Source organism: Terrapene carolina, unplaced genomic scaffold (assembly GCF_002925995.2).
Source record: "Terrapene carolina triunguis isolate 2854851 unplaced genomic scaffold, T_m_triunguis-2.0 Scaffold88, whole genome shotgun sequence".
NCBI lineage: Eukaryota > Metazoa > Chordata > Testudines > Emydidae > Terrapene > Terrapene triunguis.
Window position 1 is genome coordinate 10,199,012 of NW_020664439.1, and position 27,253 is coordinate 10,226,264.

At 41.8% G+C, this 27,253-nt stretch overlaps 1 protein-coding gene across 1 annotated transcript; it reads left to right on the plus strand.

The window, feature by feature from the left end:
- The first annotated feature begins 212 nt into the window (after window positions 1–212).
- On the plus strand, window positions 213–9,012 carry TRIM42 (tripartite motif containing 42). Its single transcript, XM_024198840.1, has 5 exons — window positions 213–568; window positions 2,342–3,048; window positions 4,563–5,395; window positions 6,110–6,337; window positions 8,932–9,012. Exons 1-5 carry the CDS (start codon window positions 213–215, stop codon window positions 9,010–9,012), a joined length of 2,205 nt encoding a protein of 734 aa, XP_024054608.1.
- Window positions 9,013–27,253: the final 18,241 nt, after the last annotated feature.

The following is a 27,253-nucleotide window of genomic DNA, read 5'->3' on the forward strand; positions in this document are numbered from 1 at the left end:
ATACATGATGTAATCAGCACATCACTTACATATGCAAATATGATTGTCCTTAGTTAAATAGCTCCTTGTGACATCATTATTCCTAACTGGAATGAGAACCATTTATCCCAGCACAAAGCCTGAGACATCAAACTGGTCTCATGTGTTTTAGAAGTGCTACTGTGTAAGGTTCAAAGGATCAGTGACCCATCTTCCGAGTGTCTTGTGGAGCGATGGCCAATACTTTATGCCTAAATTGGCCATGTTGCCCGGGCTGCCATTGCTGCCCGCCACTGGAAAGGACTGATGAAGAATGCTGTTCGTGTTGGCGTTTCCTTTTTACTCAGGAGCGGAATTGCAACTGTTTCCCCTGCCCATATGCAGAAGGCAGAGCTTGCCAATGTTGTCACTGCTCATGTTCAGAGAACCCAAATTGCCGTTGGTGCTGCTGCTCCTGTTCAAATGACCCAGACTGCAAGTGCTGTTGCTGTGCCACTGATGAGAACACCAGCTGTCAGTATTATGAGAGCAGATGCTGCAGGAATACCATCTACGCATCATACCTTCCCAGAGCCACAAGGAGACGTCAGTAAGTGCATTCAAAGAAAGATTCTTTGATTCTTTTTTTACATATTACATTCCAATGGATATGCTGCCTTTTTTTTTTGGCAAATCAAAAATTGTCACTTATTCTCAGTATGACCAAGTTGGGCATGGAAAGTAGAGCGGAGGTAGTGGAAGGACAGTTTTCCCATCCAGCAAAATTTTTCTCTGCCTGAATCAAGAGGAAAATTAAAAAAGAAAAAACAATCTAAAAAAATGTTTGTGAATCCCAAAACAAAACCCAGACCCTGAAGATTTATCTCAGTTTGGGTCAATTGAAATGTTTTTGTTTCAATAATTTCAAAATGCTCCATTTTACTGTTGACTTTTTCTTTTCTTTTCTTTTCTTTTTTAACCCCCATTAAGCATAAATTTCAAAACAATGTTATTATGAACCAGGAAACAGGAATTTTTCATTTAGAAAATATAAAAATGAAATATTTTGACAATTTCAAAACTTTTTTCTTGACATTTTTTCAAGGCAGGAAATTCATTGATTTGTGAACAGTTTGGGTTTTGACAAATTTACATTTTTTTTTAGTGAAAAAATGTTTAACTGAAAAATTCCCACCGGCTCTAATTGAGTGAAAGCCTGAGAAAAGGAAAGAAAGAGGAGTGTACAATGAGAAGAGAGACATGTTTAATAAAGAGGAATGTGAAGTGAGATGTAAGAGAAAAATACAGACTAATGGAAAATGGTGGTCAGGGTAGGGGACTAGAGAAAACTGAAAGTCAACTGCAAAAAATGTTCTGAAAAGAGTGGGAAGATGGGATGATAATGATCTTGGTGTGCGGGGAGAGGGAATGGAAAAACTTCAGTACTAAACATAGATTAAACTGAAGAGCAGACAGTGAAAAGAAATGACTGCAATGGTATGCCTGGGGCTCTAAGACCTAAGTAGTGGAAGTGATGATAAAGATTTAGACTGTGAGTGGAGAAGAACCAATCGATCTCCAGAGATACATGACCCATAAGTGATTCTTGCCTTTAAAATATGTAACTCTGGCTCTGAAAGTGGGGGAGACAAGTGGGTGGAACAAGGGCAGCGCTGGGAAGAATCTATTTCATTTATGATATTACACACATTAACTTATATACAGGAGAGGGGACAGGCAACAACTGAGGGGGGAGGAGCAGCAGTTTTGGAGTATGTGTGTGTGTGTGTGTGTGTGTGTGAAGATATGGGATTGAAAACAGCAGCAACAAGAGTGGAGCAAAGAAATGTAGTGGTGAAGGCAGTATTATGGAAGCAGTAATTTTCATCTCATGTTTCTGGTGACTATGTTAAGCACGTGAGCTTATGTCATCTTCATTGGAATTATCATGGAGAGACAGTTGACCAAGATTTTCAAAAGCATTTACAGAGCAGAGAGATTTACAGAGCACTTTCTGAAAATCGGGCCCCTTTAAGGCATCCCAAGCTGGGCACTGCAAAAATTGAGACACCCAAAATCACCAGCCACTTTTTAAACTTTTGTCCACAAAGATCCTTGAGATGGCAGTAAGATTCCTTTATAAGGCGGATTTTGATTCCCCTTGTAAGGCAAGGGATAGTTAGATACAGTGGTTAAGATACCTGTTTATTTTACTATTAACATGAATCATAACTTATTATAGTAATTTTAACAGGCAAAGCATATAAACAAGAAAAAGAGATGGAACAAAAAATAGGTGGGAGAATAAAAATTGATTGTACAGAAGAATTGTGTACATTAGAATCTGTTTCTTAGTGAGTATCCAAATTTTTTTTGTTTTCAGTTCAAAAGTTGCCTTGACAAGCTTTGGAAATAAAAGTAACACATCAATCATTACTCTGGAGAGAGATGCATCAGGACATGCTTTTCGTGACCAACTTATTTGTCCATTGTGTAAACAACTGTATCTCTACCCATTTATGCTGCCATGCAACCACTGCATTTGTGAGAAATGCATAAGTAAAAGCAAAGCCCAGGCTGAAGTAACTGAAACTTTCTTCATCATCGTATGCCCAGTGTGTGTCAAAGCACACTGCCTCCCCTACACTAATAAAACTCAGTTGAGGATGAATTACCTGAGAGCCAAACTGGCTAGGAGATACATGCGCAGACATGGCTTTCTGAGGTGGAGATTTGACAGAACCCAAGCACCAATCTATTGTCAAGTTTGCAAAGAGAAGACAAAGAAGGCATCCAAGAGATGTCTCACATGCCGACTGAATTTTTGTAACGAGTGTCTAAGGTTATATCACAGCGAGATCACCACTCAAGACCACATATTTACCAAAGCCTATCGAGAAGATCAAGGAGAATGCTGTTGTTTACTCCATCCCAACTCAAACCTTTCTAAATACTGTCTAGATGACCATGAGCTAATTTGTGAGTTCTGCAGTGACTCACTGCACAACGATCATGAGACACTACCCTTGCCGGTGGCGTGTTCAAATGAGGCTGCTTCACTCTTCAGTGCTATTGCCAAGTTTAAAAAAGGTTCCTATTTCAGTTTTTCTGCTTGTTTGTGCTGTTTTTAAAAACTCTGCTGTTTGTCACAATTCAACTGGCTGTGTGATTTTTGTATAGAAGGGGTAAAATTGTTTCAGCTGGACTCCCCTGAAACACATTTTCAACAACAACTATTTTAATTGATAGATAGATAGATAGATAGATAGAAAATTTGCAAAGAACTTAATTAAAATTGTTGTTGTTGAAAGTGTGTGTCGATAGATAGATAGATAGATATACACAGGTTTAAAGCACAGTAACACATGACAGCCACTGCAAGGTTGTTCTGTAACAGATATGAAGTCTATTAACACAAGACTTCACTGCTGCAGTCATTAATAGGTCATGCCTGGGTGCTCTACCAGTCAGGATTTACTGGAGTTCCACAGCACTATGGCTGTGCTCTCTCCCCCAGATGTGCCTTCTGTCCTGGCGTGGTCTAGAGACAGCCAAGTCAGATATTCCCTCACACGGCGGGACTCTTCAGCTGTACAGTTGTGGCATCTTTACAGTCACTTTACACTGCCAAAGTACCACAAAGGGCTTATAGTATGGGCCAGAAATTGACCCTTACAGTTTAAAAGAAATAAGAATTTATGGATTTCCCACCTCCCCATATTTCCTTGCATCACCCTCCATCCACCTCATTATCCTTAGCACCCCTCATCAGGTACCCTGCATCTCTGACATTCCTCCCTTTCCTTTGCCTACCCAATGCTCCCCACTTCAAGACCAGATACTGTATGCCTCTTCCTCCTAGTTATTGTTTCCCACATCTGACCCTTCCCAGAATCCTGTCCTCCCCTTTTCCCTCCAGCTTACAAGTGAATTTATGTGTATAAACTTATTACCCTGGCACCAGATTCTAAATTAAATAGGAGTGGCATGGCTAAATCCCTATAACAACCTTTGAAAAGACAGAGGGACAGAATAAAAAATAAAACAAGAAACTCAAATTGCTGCTATTTGCTAGTATAGTTTTCATAATAAGTAATACTTTGCATTAACATGGTAAATTTCACAAAGATTACTCTGGGCTTTATGATCACTCATAAATTAAGCTTGAAAATATCCCATGTGAGGTACGTAAGCATTATCTGATCTATTTTACAGAAGACCAAATTGAGGCACTAAGAGGATCAGGCCAATTTTTTTGAATTTGGATATGTAAATTTATGCATCTAAATCCCCACTTTGTCATCTAAAGAAGTGGCCACCTAATTTTCAGAAGTGCCGAGCTCTGGCACCTCTCAAAATTAGGTCACGTCTATTAAGGTTCCTAACTTTATCCATTCAAATTTGAAAAGTAATTAATAATTACTACAAGGACACTTAGCAAGCAGTGGCACAACTGAGTAGAGCATCAGAATTCTGATTCCTTGTCTTATATTCTACCAATCCTGAAGTCCCTCTATGCTATACTAGGCCAGCTTGAGTCCTGCTAACTGCTACACAACATTTCAATGTGATGTTGAAATTATTGGCTTGATTTTGTTTTACAGTCCGATATGGGGTTGATAATGACCTAATGGAAATCCTTTTGCTAAAGAACAATTTTAAGACCTACAAAGAAACTAAAAGGAAGGAGATCAGAAATGGATTCCTCAAATTACGGAACATTCTCCGTGAACAAGAGAAGGAGATGATGGAATTGCTTGAGAACATTGAACTTAAAAAAGAGCAGGGAATTATAGAGTATGTGTCACACACATCCATAAAAATCTCTCAAATGGATAGCCTTATTCAATATTCTAAGGAGGCTTTGAAGGAGGAAAACCAGATTGCATTTCTGCAGTCTGCAAACTTTTTGGTAAATGAAATAGAAGATGCAATTACTAATATTTATCAGCCAAGTGCACGACTCAGGGAAGACCCTATTCAGAACCTTAAACTCAACTTTGAAGAGCTTTCAGCCAACTTGCATGACCTTTTCCAATCACCTGTTAGAATGAAGCAATCAACTGATAAAGCAAACAAAGCTCCTTATCCCTGTAATTCAGACATAATGGTTCCAAGGAAAATTTCCAGTACCCATGCAGAAAAACATCCAACTGTGCTCCGAAGTCCATCTTTATCAACCTTAAATTCACAGTATGAATCGAGTGTTATGAGGAAAGAAATGTGTGGAAGACCAAATTCCACACCTCCCCCTCATCGTAAAGAGCATAATGAAATCTTTGCATTTTGGGATGCATCTACTCAAGTTCCAAGAAAAGAAAGAAACCATCAAAGCTACAGTATCAGTCACAATCCAGAACCATTTGACAATGGATCATCTATGGTTCCAGGCCTAGTTATCATCTACCAGACTCTTGTATATCCAAGGGCGGCAAAAGTAAGACTTATAAATATAAAAAAATTATGTAGACTAGGTCCTGGTTTAGCCAAATTGGTTTTCATTTTAATATAGCTTAAAACATTTATTTTGTGAATGAGTAATGCTGATAAAGTTCATTGTGAGATAATAAATAAGACACTGAACCCATTGTAGTCAATAGGGCCATTATGGGTACTTACTATATGAAAGTTCCAGTACAAAGGAAGTAGATGTATTTTAACATTAAATGCTGGCATAATAGAGCATTGTATGTTGTGGCTCATACAAAATCAAGTTATTTTTTGCTCAGCATATCTCAGAATTGGGTCCTATTTGAGTGGGTTTTTTTTAAAAAATGTTTTATTTTATTTTTTTATGTTTGATATATTAATCGTCTCTCAGTGCCTATTAGAAGCCCAGTTAGATGAGATGCCAAATAAGTCATAGAAAGTGCTAAATTCTTACACCAGACATCAATTTCAGTGTGAGAGATGAGTGTGCTCTGAACATCCCAGAAGGTACTTACCATCTTTCAAAATGCGATCCCAATTGTCATTGCCTTTCACTTATTACATGCTTTGTTAGGCATGTTTCAATTTTTAGATGCAGAAACAGCAGTAACAACTAAGAGAAAAAAACATACTGGCTTGTTTCCAAAAAAATTGAAATGAAAATGTAAGAAAATAAAACAAAAACATATAGTTGGACAATGTAGATCTTTTTTCTCCACAGATTTACTGGACATGTCCCACAGAAGACGTGGATTTCTTTGATGTAGAGTTCTATGAAGTTGTTTCTGTTAGTCCTGATAACATTGTCCAGACACAATTAGCTGGAGAATTGCATGGGATAAAGCATCAGAACCTTGAGATACATAATCTGGATCCCAACACAGAATATCTCTTTAAAGTTCGTGCCATCAATATAAATGGTCCCGGTCAATGGAGTGACATTTGTAAGGTACAGTAGAATCTCTGTCCCTCTTTCTGTAGTTATTTTGCCTTTCCATCCTCCTATATGCAGTTCCAATTCTTCTTTGTCTCTACACATGAACAAGAATACATGCCATCTGGTGCTCTCTCAGGCAAGTGATTCAGCATACTAGCCCACAATCCTGAGAGGTACTGGGTTTCTCCACAGATTATTTTTTCCCATCCAAATTTGCTATCATTAGAGTGTTTCTGTCTTTCCCAACAGTAGAGCTGCATCATGGTTACAACCTTCATTCAAGTATATAATATATTTTAATTATCACAGTGACTAAGGGCCCAGTGTCCTACATGCTGTATGGCCACACAGAGATATTGTCCCTGTCCCCAAAGCGTTTACAATCAAAGAGAATTAGACAGACCTGGAGTGGAAGAGGAAGTTTCAGAATGTCCCTCAGCACCCTTGTCAAATGCCTCTCTTATTATGGTTTTAAAGAAAAAAATTAAACAAAAGCAAGATTTTCAAAAATAAACACCTAATTATCACAAGTGCTGCACACCCAGCACCACACACTGATATCACCTCTGTGTTCTAAATCTTGGCCAAAAACATATATTTAGTCCATTTTTTCCCCCACTTGGAACCATTATACATACAAGAGCAAATCATCCCAGTGCAGAGAGCCAGTAAAAGGCTCTATGCACCATTTGAGTCCCAATAAAGGGTTTATGTGGGACTTCAATACATAGCCCTTTGCATAAGTTCTCTGTGAAAGGGTGGATTTCACTCTGTAGTTCCATGCAGAACAATCTCACTTCTCTCTTCCCGGTTTCACTTTACACTGAGTTTTATCCCTCCAAGTCTCCTAGTCCCTTGTCACCTGGATTTAGTAAGAGTCTAGCTTTGAAATGGCACTCAGATAATTCACTAGGTGAGTGCTAATAATAACACTACCTATGGGCCACCAGGACAGCTCTACTTCCCATACTTAACATATTCAGCACAGTATTTTCTTTTTTATCTGACACACTGGAGTACTATATTGATTTTTCTTTTGAAAACAGTTCTTTCTACAGGCAGCAGAGTTGTATTAATAGTCCAGAGAAACACAGATTTGCTTAACATCTGCTGTAATTTACATAAGCAAAGAGTTCCATGGCAAATGAAAATGAGAAAGCATGTTTGACAGACATTTATAGATCTTTTAAAAATAACTTACTGCCATTCTTTTTGCATAAAATCAGAATATTTTACTTTACCAGCTGCATGGAAACTTCAGAAGAGTTACATTTAATGTAAATGCACCGTGAGAATGTAAGATGTTTTATTTATACAAAACAATACAATATTTTCTGACATATCCAATTATCCAAAAGGAATTGATCAAACATATTATATCAGGGCCAGATTATCCCAGGCTCTATACCCACACAAGAGTCACAGACAATCACAGTTTCTAAGTCTAACCTGTAGGAGCACGGGATCTGCTCCTTTCAGACACCTCTTCTAGGAAGCACATTGTCCCAGAGGTGAGGCACTCATCTCACACCTCAAGCCTATGGGGCAGGTTGGGCACACTGGGGGTCCTGAAGAATGGCACAGACTGCATACTACCCACCCCTGCACATTAGGAACCATGGGGCGGGATCACTCTGTATTGCCCCCAATCACAGCTGTGCTTTAATTGCCCAGTCCAGTCCTTAATTAGAAATGTGGCTTGTTTAAGTTATTTTAGTCCTTGAGAAAGTTCCTAGGTTAACGATGAAAATTAAGTTTGCTCTGTGAACAGAACAACTGCAATGCAGCCAGTGGTAGTGTAAGAAAGGCTGCAGATGTGATTCCACCCCGTTCTGGCAAGACTGCTTCTAGGGATGAAGTTCAATTGCCATGCCCATTTTTAAACCTGTCTGATGAGACAGCCAACTTGGAAACTAATTCGTTTGAGTTCTGATAGCGTTTTTTGTGACTTGTCCACGAAAAACTAGGGAGGAGCTTTTCAAAAGCACTCAGGAATTTAGGATCACAAGTCTCAATGACTTTCAATGGGATTTGTGCTCCTAAATGCCACAGGGCCCAGATCCTCAAAGGCATTTGGGTACCTAACTCCCATTGACTTCAATAGGCAATAGGTGCCTAAATACCTTTGGGGAACTGGGCCCAAGGGCTTTTAAAAATCTCTCCGTCGCTGACCTGCTACTAGCACTTAAAGGCTGGTGCTAGGTACATTTCAAAAATCATTACATTGTACACAGAATACCAAACAGCAGCCATCTGGTGATGATGGCTTTTGCTTACTTTCTACTTGCCCTAAGGGCCAGATTTTCAAAAGAGCTCAGCTTCCATTTAGGCAGCAAAGTAAGTGACTAGATTTTTCAAAAGAGCTCAAAATGGGTTCTTTTGAAAATCTGGCCATAAGTGGTAGCTGGGCCGTTCAGAAAATCTACCCTCTATTGTGGAAGCTGAGTACTTGAAAATCTGACCCTGAGCTCCATTGAAAATGTAGACCACATTTTGAAAAACTCTATTACCCTATCATTTAACATCTGAGATACCAAGTCACTGAAAATTGTATGTATTTTAAAATATTCCTAACTCTGAATTTGTCTTATTTTTTCCAATTCCAGGTAGTTACTCCGGATGGGCATGGGAAAGCCAGAGGCAGATGGGGCTTGCTGCGGAGTATTCAGTCTGCTTTCTATAAATAGCTCTACGCTTCAAAGAAACAAGACAGTATGTTTTGTTTTGTTTTTAAAGAAAAGGTCTGAAAAAATCGATTATATTTTTGACTGAAGCTAACCTGCAGCCTAAGATCTGAAAGTAAACTCTTCAAAATAACATATCCATCCAATAAATAAATATCTCAACATTGTCTTTTGCCTTCTTTAGTCTAGAAATATCACCAAAACATGAGGAAAATGTTGTGCTCTACATGAAAATATAAAGTGCAAATCTCAGAAGCCAGCTCTGTGGTGCTTAGCACCTTTAAAGAAAAAGTAATACAGACTGATGACTTCATTTTCATTGCAGGAATCTGCTAAGTTAATACTTTATTACTTTCTAAGAGGCCAATTCTGAACTTGTTTATACAGCAACACACTTTACATGGTATTAATGCACCTCATAAAGCCCACTCTACAAATATCTGTGATTTGTGCCAGGAGTTCATATCTCACCCTGCTGATGTCATTCCTGGACCTTAATCCTGCACAGTGCAGAGTGAGAGTGTTAGGTGCAAGGTGATAGGTTGCACAGGGTTGGTATTAATGAATGTAGGAGCGCATGACCACAAAGGTACTCATCCCTAGTAACAAAAACTGGGACAAAGAGGGGAATTTTTTCATAGAATATCATGGTTGGAAGGGACCTCAGGAGGTCATTTAGTCCAACCCCCTGCTCAAAGCAGGACCAATCCCCAGACAGATTCTTACCCCAGTTCCTTAAATGGCCCCCCACAAGGATTGAACTCATAACTCTGGGTTTAGCAGGCTAATGCTCAAACTACTGAGCTATCCCTCCCCCCGTTATGTCCTTCTGCACTTCAGTCACATGCTGAGGATCATGCTCACTTTACCTGACGGTCCTTTACATGAAGGTCACAAAAGACAGGCATCTTGTATATTGCTGAAAAAAATAGTAACTCCTGGTAAATACCAGCAGGAAGCGAAATGACACCAATTAACAGCAAGTTACAGCGCTGGAGTAAAAAATGTCATTCACCACACAGGCACACAGCTCCTAGGTATCTACTATGTCTATTTCATTCCATGCAACTGTCTGGCTTACCTTAAGGCAAACAATAACTTATTTGTATGTGTGGTTAATATTTTGTATTTCTATTGCACCTTTCATCAGAGTCAAGTACAGTGAAGCTTTCACTAGCTTCACTTCATTACAGTAAGATAGTAATACTATACCCACTTTACAGATGTATAAACTGAGCTGCAGACCATGGGCAAGTATCTGCAAAGGTCACATATGGTCAGTGGCAAAGCCAAAAATTGACCCCAGGTGGTCCAACTTCTCATCCTTTTTGCCAGTCACTAAACCATTAGTGATACTTAATGTAATGTACATGATCTGGGCTCATCCCCTTTCTGACAGATCATTTCAACGTGGACAACGTCTAGAGATACTACTTGCAAACATTTACATTTTCAAAAGAGACTAGTAATTTTGAGTGCCTCTGGTTTTGGGTGCTCACCACAAAACATCTTACTGGGGCCTGATTTTCAGGAGTGCTGAGCACCTGCCCTCAGAGATGTTTCAGGATGTACATCCAAAAAATTGAGGCCTCTAAAATCCCTAATTATTCTAGAAAATATAGGCTAAAGGGCTATAAAAATAAGAATGTATTCTTTATCACTTTTGGCCTATATAAATCAGGTCATTATATTCTGTAACATATATTAAGACAAGGTGCCAAAACAGGTTTTTCTTATTCATACAGCCCTCATTGAAGCAGGATTTGAAGTCAAAGGAGTAGTTGAGGTGTTAAATATGGTCCCTCACTGGACTACTGAAGACTATTATTCATTCTCCCCTCTCCTTCCCCCCCCCCCCGCCCCGATACTAAAACATAACTATCCTTCCTTTAGTTACAATTCTTTAAGCACCCATCACCTGCAGTACTGATATTACTTGTTACCCTCTCCACTGGCATATGACTTCCTGGGTTCCTGCCACCCTAGTGATTATCTGCATCTAGTCTTCTCCAGGCACCAAACTTCTTGGACACTCCTTATATTTTTAAAATGTCTTTATAAAAAAGAAGAAGAAGAAGTAGTAAATTTTACGTACAAAGCTTCACTCCCTTTTCAGGTCCACGTAGCAGAACCCAGGGTGTACTGAACAACTGAATTGAAATATAACAATTTGGTAATAACATGCATGTTCCCATTACATAGGGTTGAAAGCCAATGGATATTTAACAAAAAATACTTGTTTTAGTCCTGTAACATTATTTTGCTTCTGCTGTGTGTGCATAATATGTTGTGAAAGGCATAGACCACATACTCTCTTAGGATTCACAGAAGAAAGGTCCCGAAAAAAAATTTCAAAAGTGATTTTTGTAAGGGGAGGGAAAAAAGTAAAGATCATACTAATTCAATGTCAGAAGTAGATTGACTTTTTTGTACTGCAATTAGACATTCGTAATTTCTTTTGATGTCCCTGTAATTCAGTGCATATATTCAGCCTAACTTATACATTAATTACAACTAAGAATGAAAGAGTTTGCTTTTTCTTTTTATGAAGTTTGATGGATAATACATTTTCCCAAGGAGGTGGCAAAACTGACTATGCACCATTTATGTGCAATGAACGAGGCTAGGATCCTGTGGAAATAATATACGGTCAGATAGTTAGAGATTGTATTATAATACCTCTGCACCATAGGGCACAGCTACCGTCGGGCATGCAACCATAACTTTGTTATTTCTTGACTTGAGTGCTTCACTTTGCAGCCGTAGTGTTTCCTTGACATGGGTTTTATTTTATAAGTTACTGCTGGATGGAAACAGGGGAATCAACTCCACAGGTTCCATGTTTTTCTCAATCTGTGCACTACATTTATTTGTACAGATAAGAGCTGGACATGAAGTGCAAGGACAATATATAACCATTCCATCAGAGCTTGAAGCTGATTCAGTAGCACACTTTTTTGCACCAGATTTTCAATGGTTTTAAGTCAATGGAGCTATAGCCCCCTCATTTTTAGCCTGCAAACAACACTGAAGGGAGTCTGTTTTCCCAAGATGCATGGGCACAACATGGTAATTGAAGGGCAGTTAGATGCACAGGACAGGTTCATTTTCAACTATTTTCCCTCCATCCCTTCTGTTTATCAGTGGTACTCACTGTGTAGCTTCTGTAGCCCTAGGACACATAATGAGGTGAGCAGATTTCATTACAGGAGAGTAAGAGATCATTTATTAGGAGACTCAAGTGTATAAATTACACCAAAAAGACCTGACAAGCCTGGAAGATGCTGAAAATCTTCTTTGAGCTCCTGGAAGCCCTTGGCTCCCATTGAGGCTCACGTGCTTAGCAGTTCACAGAGATGCACCTTGCAGCATCGGGCCTCACATAATATGCAACAGCACACCCAAACAGAGGCCCAATTCTGATCTAAAACCAGTTTTATACCTGAGCAACTCCACTGATTTTATAGCAGCCACATATGATTTATACCCATATGAGACTGGGATCAGGCACCCTGCAGGCTTTAATCTTTTTGATTAATTTTGTGGGGCTGGTGGAGGCATTCGTTTCTTTAAAAACGAACTCCTTTCACTTATTCTATCTTGGTTCCATTTTCTCTCTTTTTTTCCGGGGTTGCCTCTTTTTAAAGAGAAAAATGTGTTAAATTCCTTACACATTGTTCAGTGCCTGCTTTCTGCAAGTACAGCCAAATCCCATAGTGATTGGATGTCTACAGCCCAATTTATTGCATTTCTTCCCTCTATAAACAGGCAAGGCAAAGAATGGGACAATTTTGCTTATATAATGCTTACTGCTCAATTTCAGTGGGGGTGGGGGAGAGTGGCTCACTCTCTTATCCCATGCACAGGTTTTTCAGCTGCATGCCCTGAAATTGAAATTTTGAGATTATTTATAAATAAATAAAACCCCATTTGAGTTTAATGCAGTACAATATTTACATAATTACTTCTCAAGGTAATGAGTGTGACAGAAGCCGAAACACAGAAGCTGAATATCTTTAAAGCAGTCTGTGCCGGTAAATAAACACAGAGGTCCTGTAAGTATCAAATTGCATTGCAGTTTAGGACCACATAATTTTTTAGGGAATAATGAGCATCCATTTGTGTTAGATGAGTTGCCAAGGTGAAAAAATGAAAGACATATATGTAATTAAATATTAGATGAGCCATCATTTCATTTCCTAACCATTTGTCATTTGAAATATCTGTAACCAACCACGCTGAACAAGACATCAGGTAATAAAGGTGGCTGTCAAATCACCTTCTTCACAGCCAAGAGCTTACCAGAGGATACAGCTGGCCTGAATCAATTAACACTAGTTTGAAAGAAAATAAATCTGAGTTCAGTTCTGTGTTTATAGTTTTAAGATTTGTCTATTCACAAAGTCTCCCCACCCACCTCTACTTTGTAGGTGAGATAAGCCGCAGTTTATACACAGAGCTACTCTTAATGGGATCGCCATCTCTCCTACTCTACAAGGCCTCTGGAAGATAGGGTGGGATGGAGAGCATATGGCTGACTAATCTGTGACTACCCATATCCATTGGCGAAACCAAAATTCCCGTGGATGCTATTGCAACTCAAGAATACAGTAGGGTATATCTGCTGCCCCATTACAGCCAAGAGTAGGAAAGGATTCTATTATCACAACTGCTGCATAACTCTTCTAGGCACAACTAAGGGCTTGTCTACACTTGAAATGCTTCAGCAGCCCCACTCTTGCACTTCAGTGTAAAGAATACCTGTGCCAATGGGAGAGTTCACCCATCAGCGTAGGTCAGTGGTTCCCAAACTTGTTCCGCCTCTTGTGCAGGGAAAGCCCCTGGCGGGCCGGGCTGGTTTATTTACCTGCCAAGTCTGCAGGTTCGGCCGATCACAGCTCCCAGCGGCCGCGGTTCACTGCTCCAGGCCAATGGGAGCTGCTGGAAGCAGCGGCCAGTACGTCCCTGAGAGGCGGTAGCTAGATCAATGGAAGAATTCTTCCATCGAACTAGTGCTGTCTACACTGAGGGTTAGGTTGGCTTAAGGGTGTGGATTTTTCATACCTCTCAATGAGACCAATTGCGATAAAAGTCAATGATGTTAAGTAACTAACTGCCACTTGTGCCTTTGAACATCTCCAATAATTTTCTAATACTGATATAGCACCCAATATATGGGGAGTTCATATTAGCGATCATGCTAGTAAATAAAGATGACTTGATTACTGAACTAAAATTAAAAAGTTGCCTAAACTCAAGTGATTACAACATTGTTTATGCAAACAGAATACAGTCCCAACAAAGAAGGACACACTCAGGCACACAGCACAGTTCAAGGGAAACATCCCAGAACTAGAATTATTATCAAAATTGATTGAGAGAAAAAGTGAAAAATGGGAATTGGTTAAGAATATTTGCTAGATGCTTGAAAAGCCAAAATTACTTTGCAAAAAATTTGACTTTGGTTAAAAAATCATCCAGGGATATAGGGGATGTGAAAGTCTCGGGCCTGGTCTACACTAGGAGGTTATGTCGAATTTAGCGCCGTTAAATCGAATTAACCCTGCACCCGTCCACACCACGAGGCTATTTAGTTCGACATCGAGGGCTCTTAAATTCGACTTCTGTACTCCTCCCCAACGAGGGGAGTAGCGCTAAATTCGACATGGCCATATCGAATTAGGCTTGGTGTGGATGGAAATCGACGGTAATAGCTCCGGGAGCTATCCCACAGTGCACCACACTGTTGACGCTCTGGACAGCAGTCTGAGCTCGGATGCTCTGACCAGCCACACAGGAAAAGCCCCGGGAAAATTTGAATTCCTTTTCCTGTCTGGGCAGTTTGAATCTCATTTCCTGTTTGGACACCGTGGCGAGCTCAGCAGCACTGGCAACGATGCAGAGCTCTCCAGCAGAGATGGCCGTGCAATCCCAGAATAGAAAGAGGGCCCCAGCATGGACTGATCGGGAAGTCTTGGATCTCATCGCTCTGTGGGGCGATGAGTCCGTGCTTTCCGAGCTGCGCTCCAAAAGACGGAACGCAAAGATCTAAGATCTCTAAAGCCATGGCAGAGAGAGGATACAGCCGGGATGCAACGCAGTGCCGCGTGAAAATCAAGGAGCTGAGACAAGGCTACCAGAAGACCAAAGAGGCAAACGGACGCTCCGGATCCCAGCCCCACAGATCCCGTTTCTACGAGGCACTGCATTCCATCCTTGCTGCGGCCGCCACCACTACCCCACCACTGACCGTGGACTCTGAGGATGGGATATTGTCCACGGCCGGTTCCTCGGACATGTTAGCGGACGGGGAAGATGAGGAAGGAGATGAGGAGGACGAGGCAGTCGACAGCGCTTACCAAGCTGATTTCCCCGACAGCCAGGAGCTCTTCATCACCCTTACAGAGATCACCTACCAACCCTCCCCAGCATGTAACCTGGACACAGATTCAGGCGAAGGATCAAGCGGTAAGTGCTTTAAACGTATTAACCTTTATTTTTTACAAAACTTGAATATTAATACTAAGAACAATCTGTGAATCATGATTTCTTCCCCCTGGGCGCTTAAGTAATCAGTAACAACTATTTAAAAAAAATCAAACAGTGTCCGGTTGTGCATGATTGTGCTGCCCAAGCTGCTCCACTCTTTAGTGCCTGCTACTGCAGCTATATTAGAATCCTGTCTATATGTCCGGGGATAGAGCAGTAGTCCTCCACAGACATCTCCACAAAGCTCTGCTGCAGGTAATGGGATAGCCTGTTCATCAGGTTCCTGGGGAGAGCGGCTTTACTTGGTCCTCCGAAGTAGGAGACGTTCCCGCGCCAGGAGACAAGCAGGTACTCCGGTATCATTGCCTTGCATAGCATGGCGGCATAGGGCCCCGGTCTCTGCAGGCTTTCTCGAAGCATCCGTTGGATCTCGGTGTCCGGGATCCTCATGAGAGTTATGTCGCTCATGATGACCTGCTTTGAATTAGGTAGGGGACTGTTAGTATTGGGACTGCTTGCAACAAGTTCCTTTACAGAACTGTGACCACTGGTTTACAGCCACGCGGTGAGGGCGGGAGAGGGGCAGCATACAGGGATCTTTCCCTGGCTCATCCGCGAGGGGGTGGGACAGGGCCAGAGTTCCTGCTTGGCCGATTGCTGGCAGCACAGACTGGCAGTGCTTTCAATGTGAAAGGAGGCCAGTGGTACTCCTACAGTTTTAAGCAGCCACAAGTTTACGGCTTACCATGTTTGCCTGCTACAGAGAGTACCGTGTCCTGCCCCGCTTCCCAGATCGGCAGTGCAAAAGCCCAGGCACTGAAGGCGAGGTTCGAAAATTCGACCTTGTCCTGAGTGCGCATGTGATAGGTGTGGTTCATGGTCTTGTTCACAGAGAAAAACTATGTTCTTGATTCACAACCACATTTATCTTTCGGAGGAATTCACTGACTTTTCCTCATTTCCACAGCCACATCTGCAACTGTCTCCCAACCCAGCTTGGCATCACACTCCCAGAGGCTAGCGAACATTAGGCGGAGAAAGAAGAAGACGCGAGAGGACATGTTCTCAGAACTAATGGGCTGCTCCCGAGCCCAGGCAGCACAGCAGAACCAGTGGAGGGAGAATTTGTCACAAATGCACCGGACACACATGGAACGTGAGGAGAGGTGGCGGGCAGGAAGACCAGCAGGCGACTCAAACGCTGCTTGGACTTCTGAGGGAGCAAACGGACACGCTCCGGCGCCTTGTTGATGTTCTGCAGGAACGGAGGCAGGAGGACAGAGCCCCGCTGCAGTCTATCAGGAACCGCACTCCCCCGCCACCAAGTCCCATACCCCCCTCTCCCAAAGTCCAAAGAAGGAGGGGTGGCAGAGTCCGTGAAAACTCTCACTCCACCCCTGCAGACTGCTCAAGCACCAGAAGGCTGTCATTCCCCAAAATTTGAAAAGTCCTTTCCTGCCCGCCTCACCCAAGCCCCCGTCCGACTTTGACCCCCCAGGTTCCTGTCTGGTTGTTAATAAAAAATACGTTTCTGTTCATTACTGTTTCAGTCAGGTTCTTTTGAGGGAGAGTCTGTCTGGAGGGGGGGAAGGGGCTTGGTAATTGGACAGGACAGTCACCTTTAGCAGGGTACAGAGGCGGGGGCAGGTCCAGCAGCAGGGCACATACACAGTGCAGTGACTAGTTACCCTGGTCAGTCTGGGAGGTGGTTTTCATGTTCTGGGGGGGGGGTTGCTCTGTGACTTTGTGGCGGGGGAGGGCAGTTACAGATCTTATGCAGCGGTCCTTATCCTGGCTCACAGATCCACGCAGCAGGGGATCTGTAACCCTACCCCCCCGCCATAAAGTCACATAGCCGACACATACACGCAGTCCCCCCCAGGAGTGCTGGCAGGCTCCATTGAAATAACCAGTGCACCAGTGCGGAGCCTGTCATTCCGGGAGTTTAGAAGCATCATTTGCATCAGAACACTAAACCCGCCCCCCGCCACAGTCTGCGTCCCCGGTTTAAAACATTCCCGCGAAAACAGCAATACAGACAACGGTGTTCATTAACTAAATAGAACTGATTTTATTTTTTGGGAAGGGGGTGAAGGGGGTATGTAACTGGAGAGGATAGTCAAAATGAACTGGGTAAAGAAACGGGGGCAGGTTCAGCATCTGTGTCCACAAACTTAACAGTCACCGGTTAGCCTGCTCAGTCTGGAATCTTGCTTTCAAAGCCTCCCGGATGCACAGGGCGTCCCGCTGGGATCTTCTAATCGCCCGGCTGTCTGGCTGGGCGTAATCAGCAGCCAGGCTATTTGCCTCAACCTCCCACCCCGCCATAAAGGTCTCCCCCTTGCTCTCACAGAGATTGTGGAGCACACAGCAAGCTGCTATAACAATGGGGATATTGGTTTCACTGAGATCACAGTGAGTCAGTAAGCTTCTCCATCTCCCTTTGAGACGGCCAAAAGCACACTCCACCACCATTCTGCACTTGCTCAGCCGGTAGTTGAACAGTTCTTTTTCTGTGTCCAGGGCGCCAGTATAGGGCTTCATGAGCCAGGGCATTAGCGGGTAGGCTGGGTCCCCTAGGATCACTGTAGGCATCTCCACATCCCCAAGAGTTATTTTGTGGTCCGGGAAGTAAATACCTTCCTGCAGCCGTCTAAACAGACCAGAGTTCCTGAACACGCGAGCGTCATGAACCTTGCCCGGCCATCCGACGTTGATGTTGGTAAAACGTCCCCTATGGTCCACCAGTGCTTGCAGCACCATTGAAAAGTAGCCCTTTCTGTTAATGTACTGGCTGGCCTGGTGGTCCGGTCCCAGGATAGGGATGTGAGTCCCATCTATAGCCCCACCGCAGTTTGGGAATCCCATCGCGGCGAAGCCATCTATGATGGCCTGCGCGTTTCCCAGGGTCACTACCTTTGAGAGCAGTACCTTCACGATTGCGTTGGCTACTCGCATCACAACAACCCCCACGGTAGATTTGCCAACACCAAAGTGGTTCGCGACTGTCCGGCGTTGCAAGCTTCCAGAGGGCTATGGCCACTCGCTTCTGGACAGTCAGGGCTGCTCGCATCCGGGTGTCACTGCGCTTCAGGGCAGGGGACAGCAACTCACAAAGTTCGAGGAAAGTCCCCTTCCGCATGCGAAAGTTTCGCAGCCACTGGGATTCATCCCAGACCTGCAGCACTATGCGGTCCCACCAGTCCGTGCTTGTTTCCCTGGCCCAGAATCGCCGTTCCACAATATCCACATGACCCATTGCCACCGTGATGTCCTGGGCGCTGGGGCTCGTGGTTTCTGACAGCTCTGTGCTACTCTCCGACTTCAGGCCATCACGGCGGTGCCGTAGCCTCCTCGCCTGATTTCTCTGCATCTGCCTCAGGGAAAGGTGTATGATAAGCTGCGAGGTGTTGAGAACGGCCAGAAGTGCAGCGATGGTCGCAGCGTGATCCATGATCGCAGTGCTGTGGCGTCCGCGCTGTCACTGACCAGAAAAGTGCGCGAACTGATTTCCCGCCGGCGCTTTCATGGAGGGAGGGAGGGCGTTAGTGACGGACGGATGACGACACATTTTTTTACCCAGAAGGCATTGGCGGCTCGACCCAGAATTCCAATGGGCAGCGGGGACTGCGGGAACTGTGGGATAGCTGCCCACAGTGCACCGCTTCCAATATCGACGCTCGCCCCGTTAGTGTGGACTCACAAAGTCGAATTACTCTCCTTAGTGTGGACACACACGTTCGACTTTGCAATATCGATTCCACATATTCGATTTAAGTGAAATCGAACTACCCTCGTAGTGTAGAGGTAAAAGTAAAATTATTACACCACAAATGGAAGTGATGTGGTACATTGTAATACATAAACATAAACAGTTAAGAAGCTGCACATATCAATGAAATATAGATGGCCAATAGCTTTAAGGTTAATAAGGATTTTTTTAATACATCAGGAAAAGGAAACCTAATCAAGGCATAGGTCCATTAATAGCTGGAGATGGTAAAATTGTCATTTACCAGAATGGCAGAAGTGTCAAACAAATATTTCTTTTCTGTAAATGGAACCAATCTGAACAATGTGTCCATATAACACGATGAGGACAAAATACTTTTTTCAATAGTAACTATGGAGGTTGATAATAGTACGTATTAAATTATTTCAGAGACTTGGCTGAGGAGTGCTCTGCACCATTGATGTTAATTTTTAGTAAATCTTGGAAAATTGGGAAGGTTCCAGCAGACTGAAAGAAAGCAAAAGGGGTGTGAATATTTAAAGAGTAAACTGGCTCACCAAGACAATGATAGGCCATTTAGCTTGATATCAATCCCAGGAATAATGATGGAATACTGATACAGAATTCTATCAATAAACAAAGTAAGCTTTTTTTTTTTAATTTCCAAATTTCCCCCATTAAAATGGTATACAAGTCAAATTTTGCTGTTAGTTACACTAGAGTAAATCAACAAATACCAGGAACAGCATACATTACTGCAGCACGAACAGTCTTGTTTGGGAGCAGTCTTGCAGTGAGTTGAGATTCCTACCACCAGTTCAGCAAAGCACTAAATAGCATGCTTAACTATAAGCATATGAATAGTTCTATTGAAGTCACAGAATCCATAGTGCAGGACACTAGAAATGAAACAGTACTGAGTATGCTGAAGAAACTGCCAACAGCAGACATGGTTCTTGGCGTTAACGTATTTTTATTATCATTATTTCTTCTCTCAAGAAGACACAGATTTTAATATAACAGAACAAATTCAGGCTTATCTAGTTTTTAACAATGGAAATGCCTAGATTCGCTTGGTACTCCTATTAGGCACTGTGAGTGGTTTATATTAATTAATTCATGATTTTTTGCTGGAGTTTAGAAATACTCTTTTTACCTGGTTGAAGGCTTTTTTTGGAAGGAGAATATATGTTCAGTCAGAAACAACGTTGTGACGGGTTTGGTCACAGAGACCCCCTTAGGACTGTCACCTGATGTGCTGAGACTACCTCTGAGCCCGTTTTCTCTGCCAGTTTGGGCCTTCAGAACCCTGCCTTTTCGAGCCAGACACACAAGCCTGCAACACAGACCCAGGGTCTGAACCATGCCCCCAAAGCTGTGGACTTAACAGAAAACAGCGTAAGAAGTGCTCCTGTCTCCAGCACCTGGACACCCAGCTCCCAGTGGGATCCAAACCCCAAATAAATCCGTTTTACTCTGTATAAAGCTTATACAGGGTAAACTCAAATTGTCCGCCCTCTATAACACTGATAGAGAGATATGCACAGCTGTTTGCATCCCCAGGTATTAATTACTTACTCTGCGTTAATTAATAAACAAAGGTGATTTTATTAAGTCTAAAAAGTAGAGTTTAAGTGGTTTCAAGTAATAACAGACAGAACAAAGTAAGTTACCAAGCAAAATAAAACAAAACACGCAAGGCTAACTTAATACACTAAGGATCTAGTTACAAATACTAATTTCTCACCTTAGGTGTTATCTCAGGTACAATCCTTTAGTTTATAGCCTGGGTCCAGCAATCACTCACGCCCCTGTAGTTACAGTACTTTGTTCCAGTTTCTTTCAGGCATTTCTTTGGGGTGGAGAGGCCATCTCTTGAGCCAACTGAAGACAAAATGGAGAGGCTTCCAGGGCCTTTTACATTCTCCCTCTTGTGAGCAAAAACCCCTTTGTTCTTCTGTGGAGTTTGTAGCCACCTGGGCAAGTCACATGTCCATGAATGATTCAGCTTTTTGCAGGCCGACGCCATTGGTTACATGTTAGTTTGAACGTTCCCAGGAAAGCTCAGATGTGGATTGGCGTTTCCCAAAGTCCATTGTTAGTTAAGTACTCCCTATTACTTGAACAGACCCTTCACAATATGTTGGCCAAACCTCCCTTATGTGTTTCCTACAGCAAACACTTCAGATACAAGCATAGTTCCAACGCTCATAAATTCAGATATAAAAATGATACATGCCTACAAATAGGATGAATATATTCAGTAGATCATAACCTTTGCAAAGATATATTACATGTCATATTTAGCACAAAGCATATTCTAGTTGTCATATTTACATTGATAAGCATATTTCCATAAACATAAGGAGTGCAACGTCAGAAATGTATGAGTATATGTGTAGTTGATTAAGCAGTTGATCGAGGCACCAAGAACTAATGTGATTGGGCAGGGACCAACCAGACTCTGCCCCTGCTCCCAAAGAAAGATCAGTTAGTGTATCCTATCACAGAGGTACTTCAAATTATTATTATTATATTATATATTATATCAGCACGTGAATTACAAGTCTCTGCCAGACCCCCCCAAAATAGAAGCACGCAAGTCTTTACTTACTCTGTTTTTTCTTACAAACAGTTCTCTGAGCAGCTACTGTATATTTAGAAGTACTGCCTCAATAGCTTACATCTTCTTCCAAGCTTCAAAAAGTGTTTAAAGGTAAAATTCCTCTCTGGATGGTTAGATTTTCCAAATGCCCACATCCTACTCCTAAAACTATAGAAGAGCCCACCTAGAATTTAAGCAGGTACCTTTGCATGAATATGTTTTTCTTTGCCTCCAAAATAAGATTTGCCCACACAAATCAGTGACATTGTTCTAGGGTGACCAGCAAGTGTGAAAAATCAGGACAGGTGGTGGGGGGATAATAGGAGCCTATATAAGAAAAAGACCCAAAAATCGGAACTGTCCCTATAAAATCAGGACATCTGGTCACCCTACATTGTTCACATGCAAAACTGAGTTGACAGCAGAGCTGGCTGAAAATTTCCAGTCACACCACCTGAAAAGTTTCAAAGGAAAATGTTGATGATGACAACAAAAATTGTTTTTATCAAACATTTTCCACAGCAAAATATACCATTTTTCAGCCAACCCCACTTGATATGTTGGCAACAAACTGGCTGCCCGTGTTTGTGGTATGTGATTATGGGTATTCATACTTTTGAGAGCAATTTTAAAACCTTGGTCCTTACACTGTGTGAAGTATTTGAAGAGCCATTAATGTGCCCCAGCAGAGATAGTAACTTGATTTTGAATTGTTAAGAGGTGTTCTTCCTGCCATGAGCTGGTGATGCTGAATAGCAGGAAACTCCCTGGGCAACTAACACCTTTATAAATGCAAATGCACATCCAGAAGATTGTTATTTGCAGCCTGAAATCCCCAAGAATTTATAGAGTCTGTGTTAGTTGCTAGTTTGGAGGGGGGGGGAACTCTGAACTCTATTAAAAAGATTGATGCATTGCTGGGAGAGTTGTTGACATTCAAGCTGTTCTTCTGAAGGGTTGCTTAACATATATATAGCAAAAAGATGGTAGGGAAGGATGCAAATTTTCCTATGAATTTTGAAACTAGTAAAATAACAAGATGATTGAAGCACAAATTCTACGTAACTGAGAACATGCAATTTCCAACTTTAAAGAAACTAGAAATTATCTAGGGGAATAAAGTCAGAAATATATACATGGAATTAAAACTATAGGTAAGGTGTATGGCTATGCATTCAGGGTCAAATCAAACTTCACCATTCCCTCTGAGGTGGAAGAATGAATTGATGGCAGAAGTAGTACAGGTCTTCTGTGAGGATCCCAAGCAGAGGGTCCACACTACCTAGGAACTGTGCACTACACAGCAGAGACTCTTCCACTCTATGTAGACAGTGGACAGAGCACTGGACTGGGACTTAGGAGACCTTGGTTTCATTCCTAATTCTGCCACTGGGTGACCTTAGACAACTCACTTCTCAGCTGAGTCCCTCAGGTTCCACATCTGTAAAATGGAGATAGTCACACGGCACTTTTGTAAAGTGCTTTGAGATCTACTGTTGAAGAGTGCTATATAGGAGCTAAGTATTATTACTGCAAAGGTCAGACTCAGGGGAAGGAGTGGGCTGCCGGATCAATATGCACAGATGCACATGTTGAAGCCTACCTCCATGGCTTGAAGAGAAGAGGTCCTCCCTTTTCCTCCATCTGGACCACAACAGGACCCCCACCCCCCAATCCATTCACCAAATCTGGTTGCTTGGGCTTGTCACAGATGGTAGAATTTGGTTCGTAAGGATATTTAGTGAGTGTGTTGCTTCATTCCAGTTAACAGTGAGGACAGGACTGGGATACCTACCCAAACCAAACAGGAAATATAATGTAAAGGTCTCTAATTATCTTACATCAAATTGTAGCAACCACTGTTGGAGACAGGATACTGGCCTTGATGGACCAGTATGGCAGTTCCTATGTTCATGTGAAAGACCCATTGGAGAAGCTGGTCCATTTCCCTGCCTGTGCAGCATTATTCTTTACAGTACATTGTCTACTGTTTTGACCAGTTTAGTTTTAAGAGTGCCACCACTTCTTTGGGAAACTCCCACTGCCTCACTATCAGCCAGTGTTTCCTGATATTCAATCTAAATTCCTCTGTCATTTTTATCCCATTGCTTCTAACTATTTCCCTGTTTTCACACAAGATCACAAGCTCTTTGGGGGCAGGGACCGTCATTACTTATATGTTTGTACAGCACCTAGCACAATGGGGCTCAACCTAATTGTGGCTTGTAGGCATGCCCATAATATAAATGTTAAGTGACAATAAATAATTCCTTTCCCTCTTTGGAGTTTACATCCCTCCAGTGCTTGTAGGATGTTATGTACTCCCTTTTTGTTTCTTAACTAAAATTATACACAGTTTCATCTTGATATCAGCACCAAGTAAAAATAAACAATGGGAGTTGCAGGTGCTCAGAATCACACAGGAACAGTCCCATGGTTATTCTAATCTTCACTTAAAAATAAATCCCTCCACCTGCCATGTAATTTCTGTACATCTCAGCTCCCTGAAATGTATTGTTATCTTTCAGGAAGTATGATGCTCAGTCTTAGACGCAGTATTCCAGGTAAAGTTGATGCTACTTGAATTGTATTTTCCTATGTAAGAGCAAACATACTGTAGGTCTGCATTTATGTGCATGTGATTTATTTGTTATATATTTTATTATTGTAAAAAATCTTCTTAATGGACTTTTATTGCAGAGCCCATAATTTATTTCTATTAGAATTCATTGCAGGATGCTTCTAAGTAAACATAGCATGGGGTAAAATACAAGAGTTTCCCATGGGACATGATAACGAATATCCAAAAACTACTTCATGAATTTGGCAAATAGCTTAAATTGGTTACTAAAAATCAAAAATTGTTCAAACTAGCCATTTAAAAATATATTTATTAATTCAAGTGCAGCTAGTGCACAGGTGGGCTGATTGCCTGACACTTCCCATCATAAGCCCTGAATTCAATTGCTTATTTAAAAAAAACTTCGCCAAGCTTGAACCTTTTGGACTAAAATTTTGCGTCAAGTATCTGCCTCAGGCTGAATATTTTTTGGAAGTTTTCAGCCATTCCTAGGAAAAAGACACATTTTTACCTATATAGTGAACAAAAAACCCCTGGTGACCTTTTCTCTGAACAGCTCCAGCACTGCCATACACTGCCGAATTTCATCCCTACTCCAATGGGATGGCCTTTCTCGGCAACATGCCTTCTGTCATCCCTGTGAAAATCTGCCCAATTTTAAGCAAGTTATAAGCTTTTGAACAAAAAATCAGCTTAAAAATGTAAAGTAGAGCCCTATTAGGGTTTTGCAGCTAAAAAATCCACACAAAATGTAATCTTTCTAAAGGAAGATTTTATTAGACCTAAGACCAATGGAAATGTTGCCGTGACTTTAAAATTATAATGAAAATAGATTTAAAAATAAAACAAATAACCACCCCCCAAAGCCACATACATCCCACTACAGAAGTGTTTGATACATAAATCTCAGAACTCAAACCATAACCATCATTGATTTTCAGGGTACAAATTAAGGGAAAAGTAAACAAAAATATTAGTAGGAAGGCACATATATTTGAGCCATGCGACCTAGTGGATGGTGCACTGTACTGTGACTCAAGAGACCTGGATTCAATTCTCAGTTCTGCTACTGATCTGCTGTGTAACTTTGGACAAGACGGGTCACGTGCCTCAGTTTCCCCATCTGTGAAATGATGATAGTGACCTCCTTTGTGAAGCGCTTTGAGATCTACTGATAGAAAGCATTGTATAAGAGCTAGATGTTATTTTAACAAAGTACTCTTTTAATAGTAATATAAAGACATGTTTACAGCACCAGGACCAGACCCTTCACTGGTATACAGTTGTATATTCCATGGACTTCAGTGGAGCTATTAACACTAGCTGAAGATTTGTCCTATTATTTTAAAGTTGAGAGTGATTATATAAATAGAGATGACCCATGCATTTTAAATACAGCTAGGCCCAACTTTTCAAAAGTGTGTGGATCTCTATGTTTATTCAGTGGAACTTCTGCTTATTTCAGTGATAATAATAAGCTTTTATATACATTACTCCTGTAAGCTACTCTGGCATCAAAACCTAAAGTTCAAATTTTGTGTCTTTTTTTTTTTTAATGACAATGGTGTTGCACAGATATGTACAGAATTTAATCTACAGCTCTTAGTTACTGGTGGTGATGAAGCCAGAAAGAATATATGGTCAGATGTTCGGCTGCATGTGTATGTTCTCCCTGTGTGCTGCCCCAGCTCGCGCAGACAGCTGGCACAGCAGACCTCAAGTAAACTGCCCAATGACTACAAAATCCATTAAGGTATGAAGCCACTTGGTCAGGTTTATTGTCAACGAAGGACAGCCCTAGTTCCCCAGATCAGTGTCTATAGTTATACTAGCACATGTGACAATGGACGCAGCTCAGTCAGTGGCAGGACTTTCCACTGTCCCCTAGGCTGGCCAAAGACACTCCCTCTGAGAAACATCTTTATATACCAATACAAACAAGTTATGTATTACCCCTGTCGTATCAGGGTGCCACCCTCTGACATATTAGGGTGCCACCCATTGCCTTGTACCTGTAGGTTTGATCAAAACATGCTGTCATCCTGACCTTATCCTTAATGATGGGTTAGTGTGTTCCTCTTATCTTTGGGGAATGTGCTTATCAGGGTGTTCGGGTACCACCCTTCTGGAATGTGCTTGTGTGAGTGTTTTGTGCCTAGCATCTCTTAGGAATATGTGTTTTTGCAATATCAGCCCTATGCTTGCCAAATTCTGTAGCAGGGCCTGCCTCTTGCTCCCAACTTAACTTTGCTTTATATCAGCAATGTTTTGACTACTTTAGCCCAGGCCTCATACCAGGCTTCTGATGCATTGGCTTATGTTTCGGGCCTTCTTCTTACTACATTCCCCCACATTTTGTCTTTTTATTGGGAGGATGATTACCCATCATCCTGAAAAAGCATAATGCATGGACTGCAGATGACCCAGTGGGTTAAACACTGTTATGTGGTCACCTTACTTTACCATCCATACATTCATGCCCCATCTGTCCCTTAGTCTGCACATTCCCTCATACACCTGATGGACAGATATTATTTTCCAATCATGTGTAGTCCCTTATGGTGGGCCTGGGAATGTTAGGCCCAGGACCATGACTGAGGAATATAGTTTTATGATTGAGCCGTAGAGGCACTCTCATATAATTAATATACATGAATAATGTATATATATTTGTAGTGTATATGGGCATATATGTATAGTATGTATGTGTACATATACCTCCACCTTATATTCAAGCATAACAATTCTTTTCCAATCTGGTGTTGTAGTGTGGCCCTTGGTACTGTAGATAGCAACACACTTTTATTAGGGTAATTACAGTTACCAACTGTATTAG

Coding starts and splice junctions, on each gene's coding strand:
- TRIM42 (XM_024198840.1), top strand. CDS start 213: ATGGCCAATACTTTATGCCTAAATTGGCCATGTTGCCCGGGCTGCCAT. Junction 569..2,341: donor AGAGCCACAAGGAGACGTCA/GTAAGTGCATTC, acceptor TTTTGTTTTCAG/TTCAAAAGTTGCCTTGACAA. Junction 5,396..6,109: donor TATATCCAAGGGCGGCAAAA/GTAAGACTTATA, acceptor TTTTCTCCACAG/ATTTACTGGACATGTCCCAC.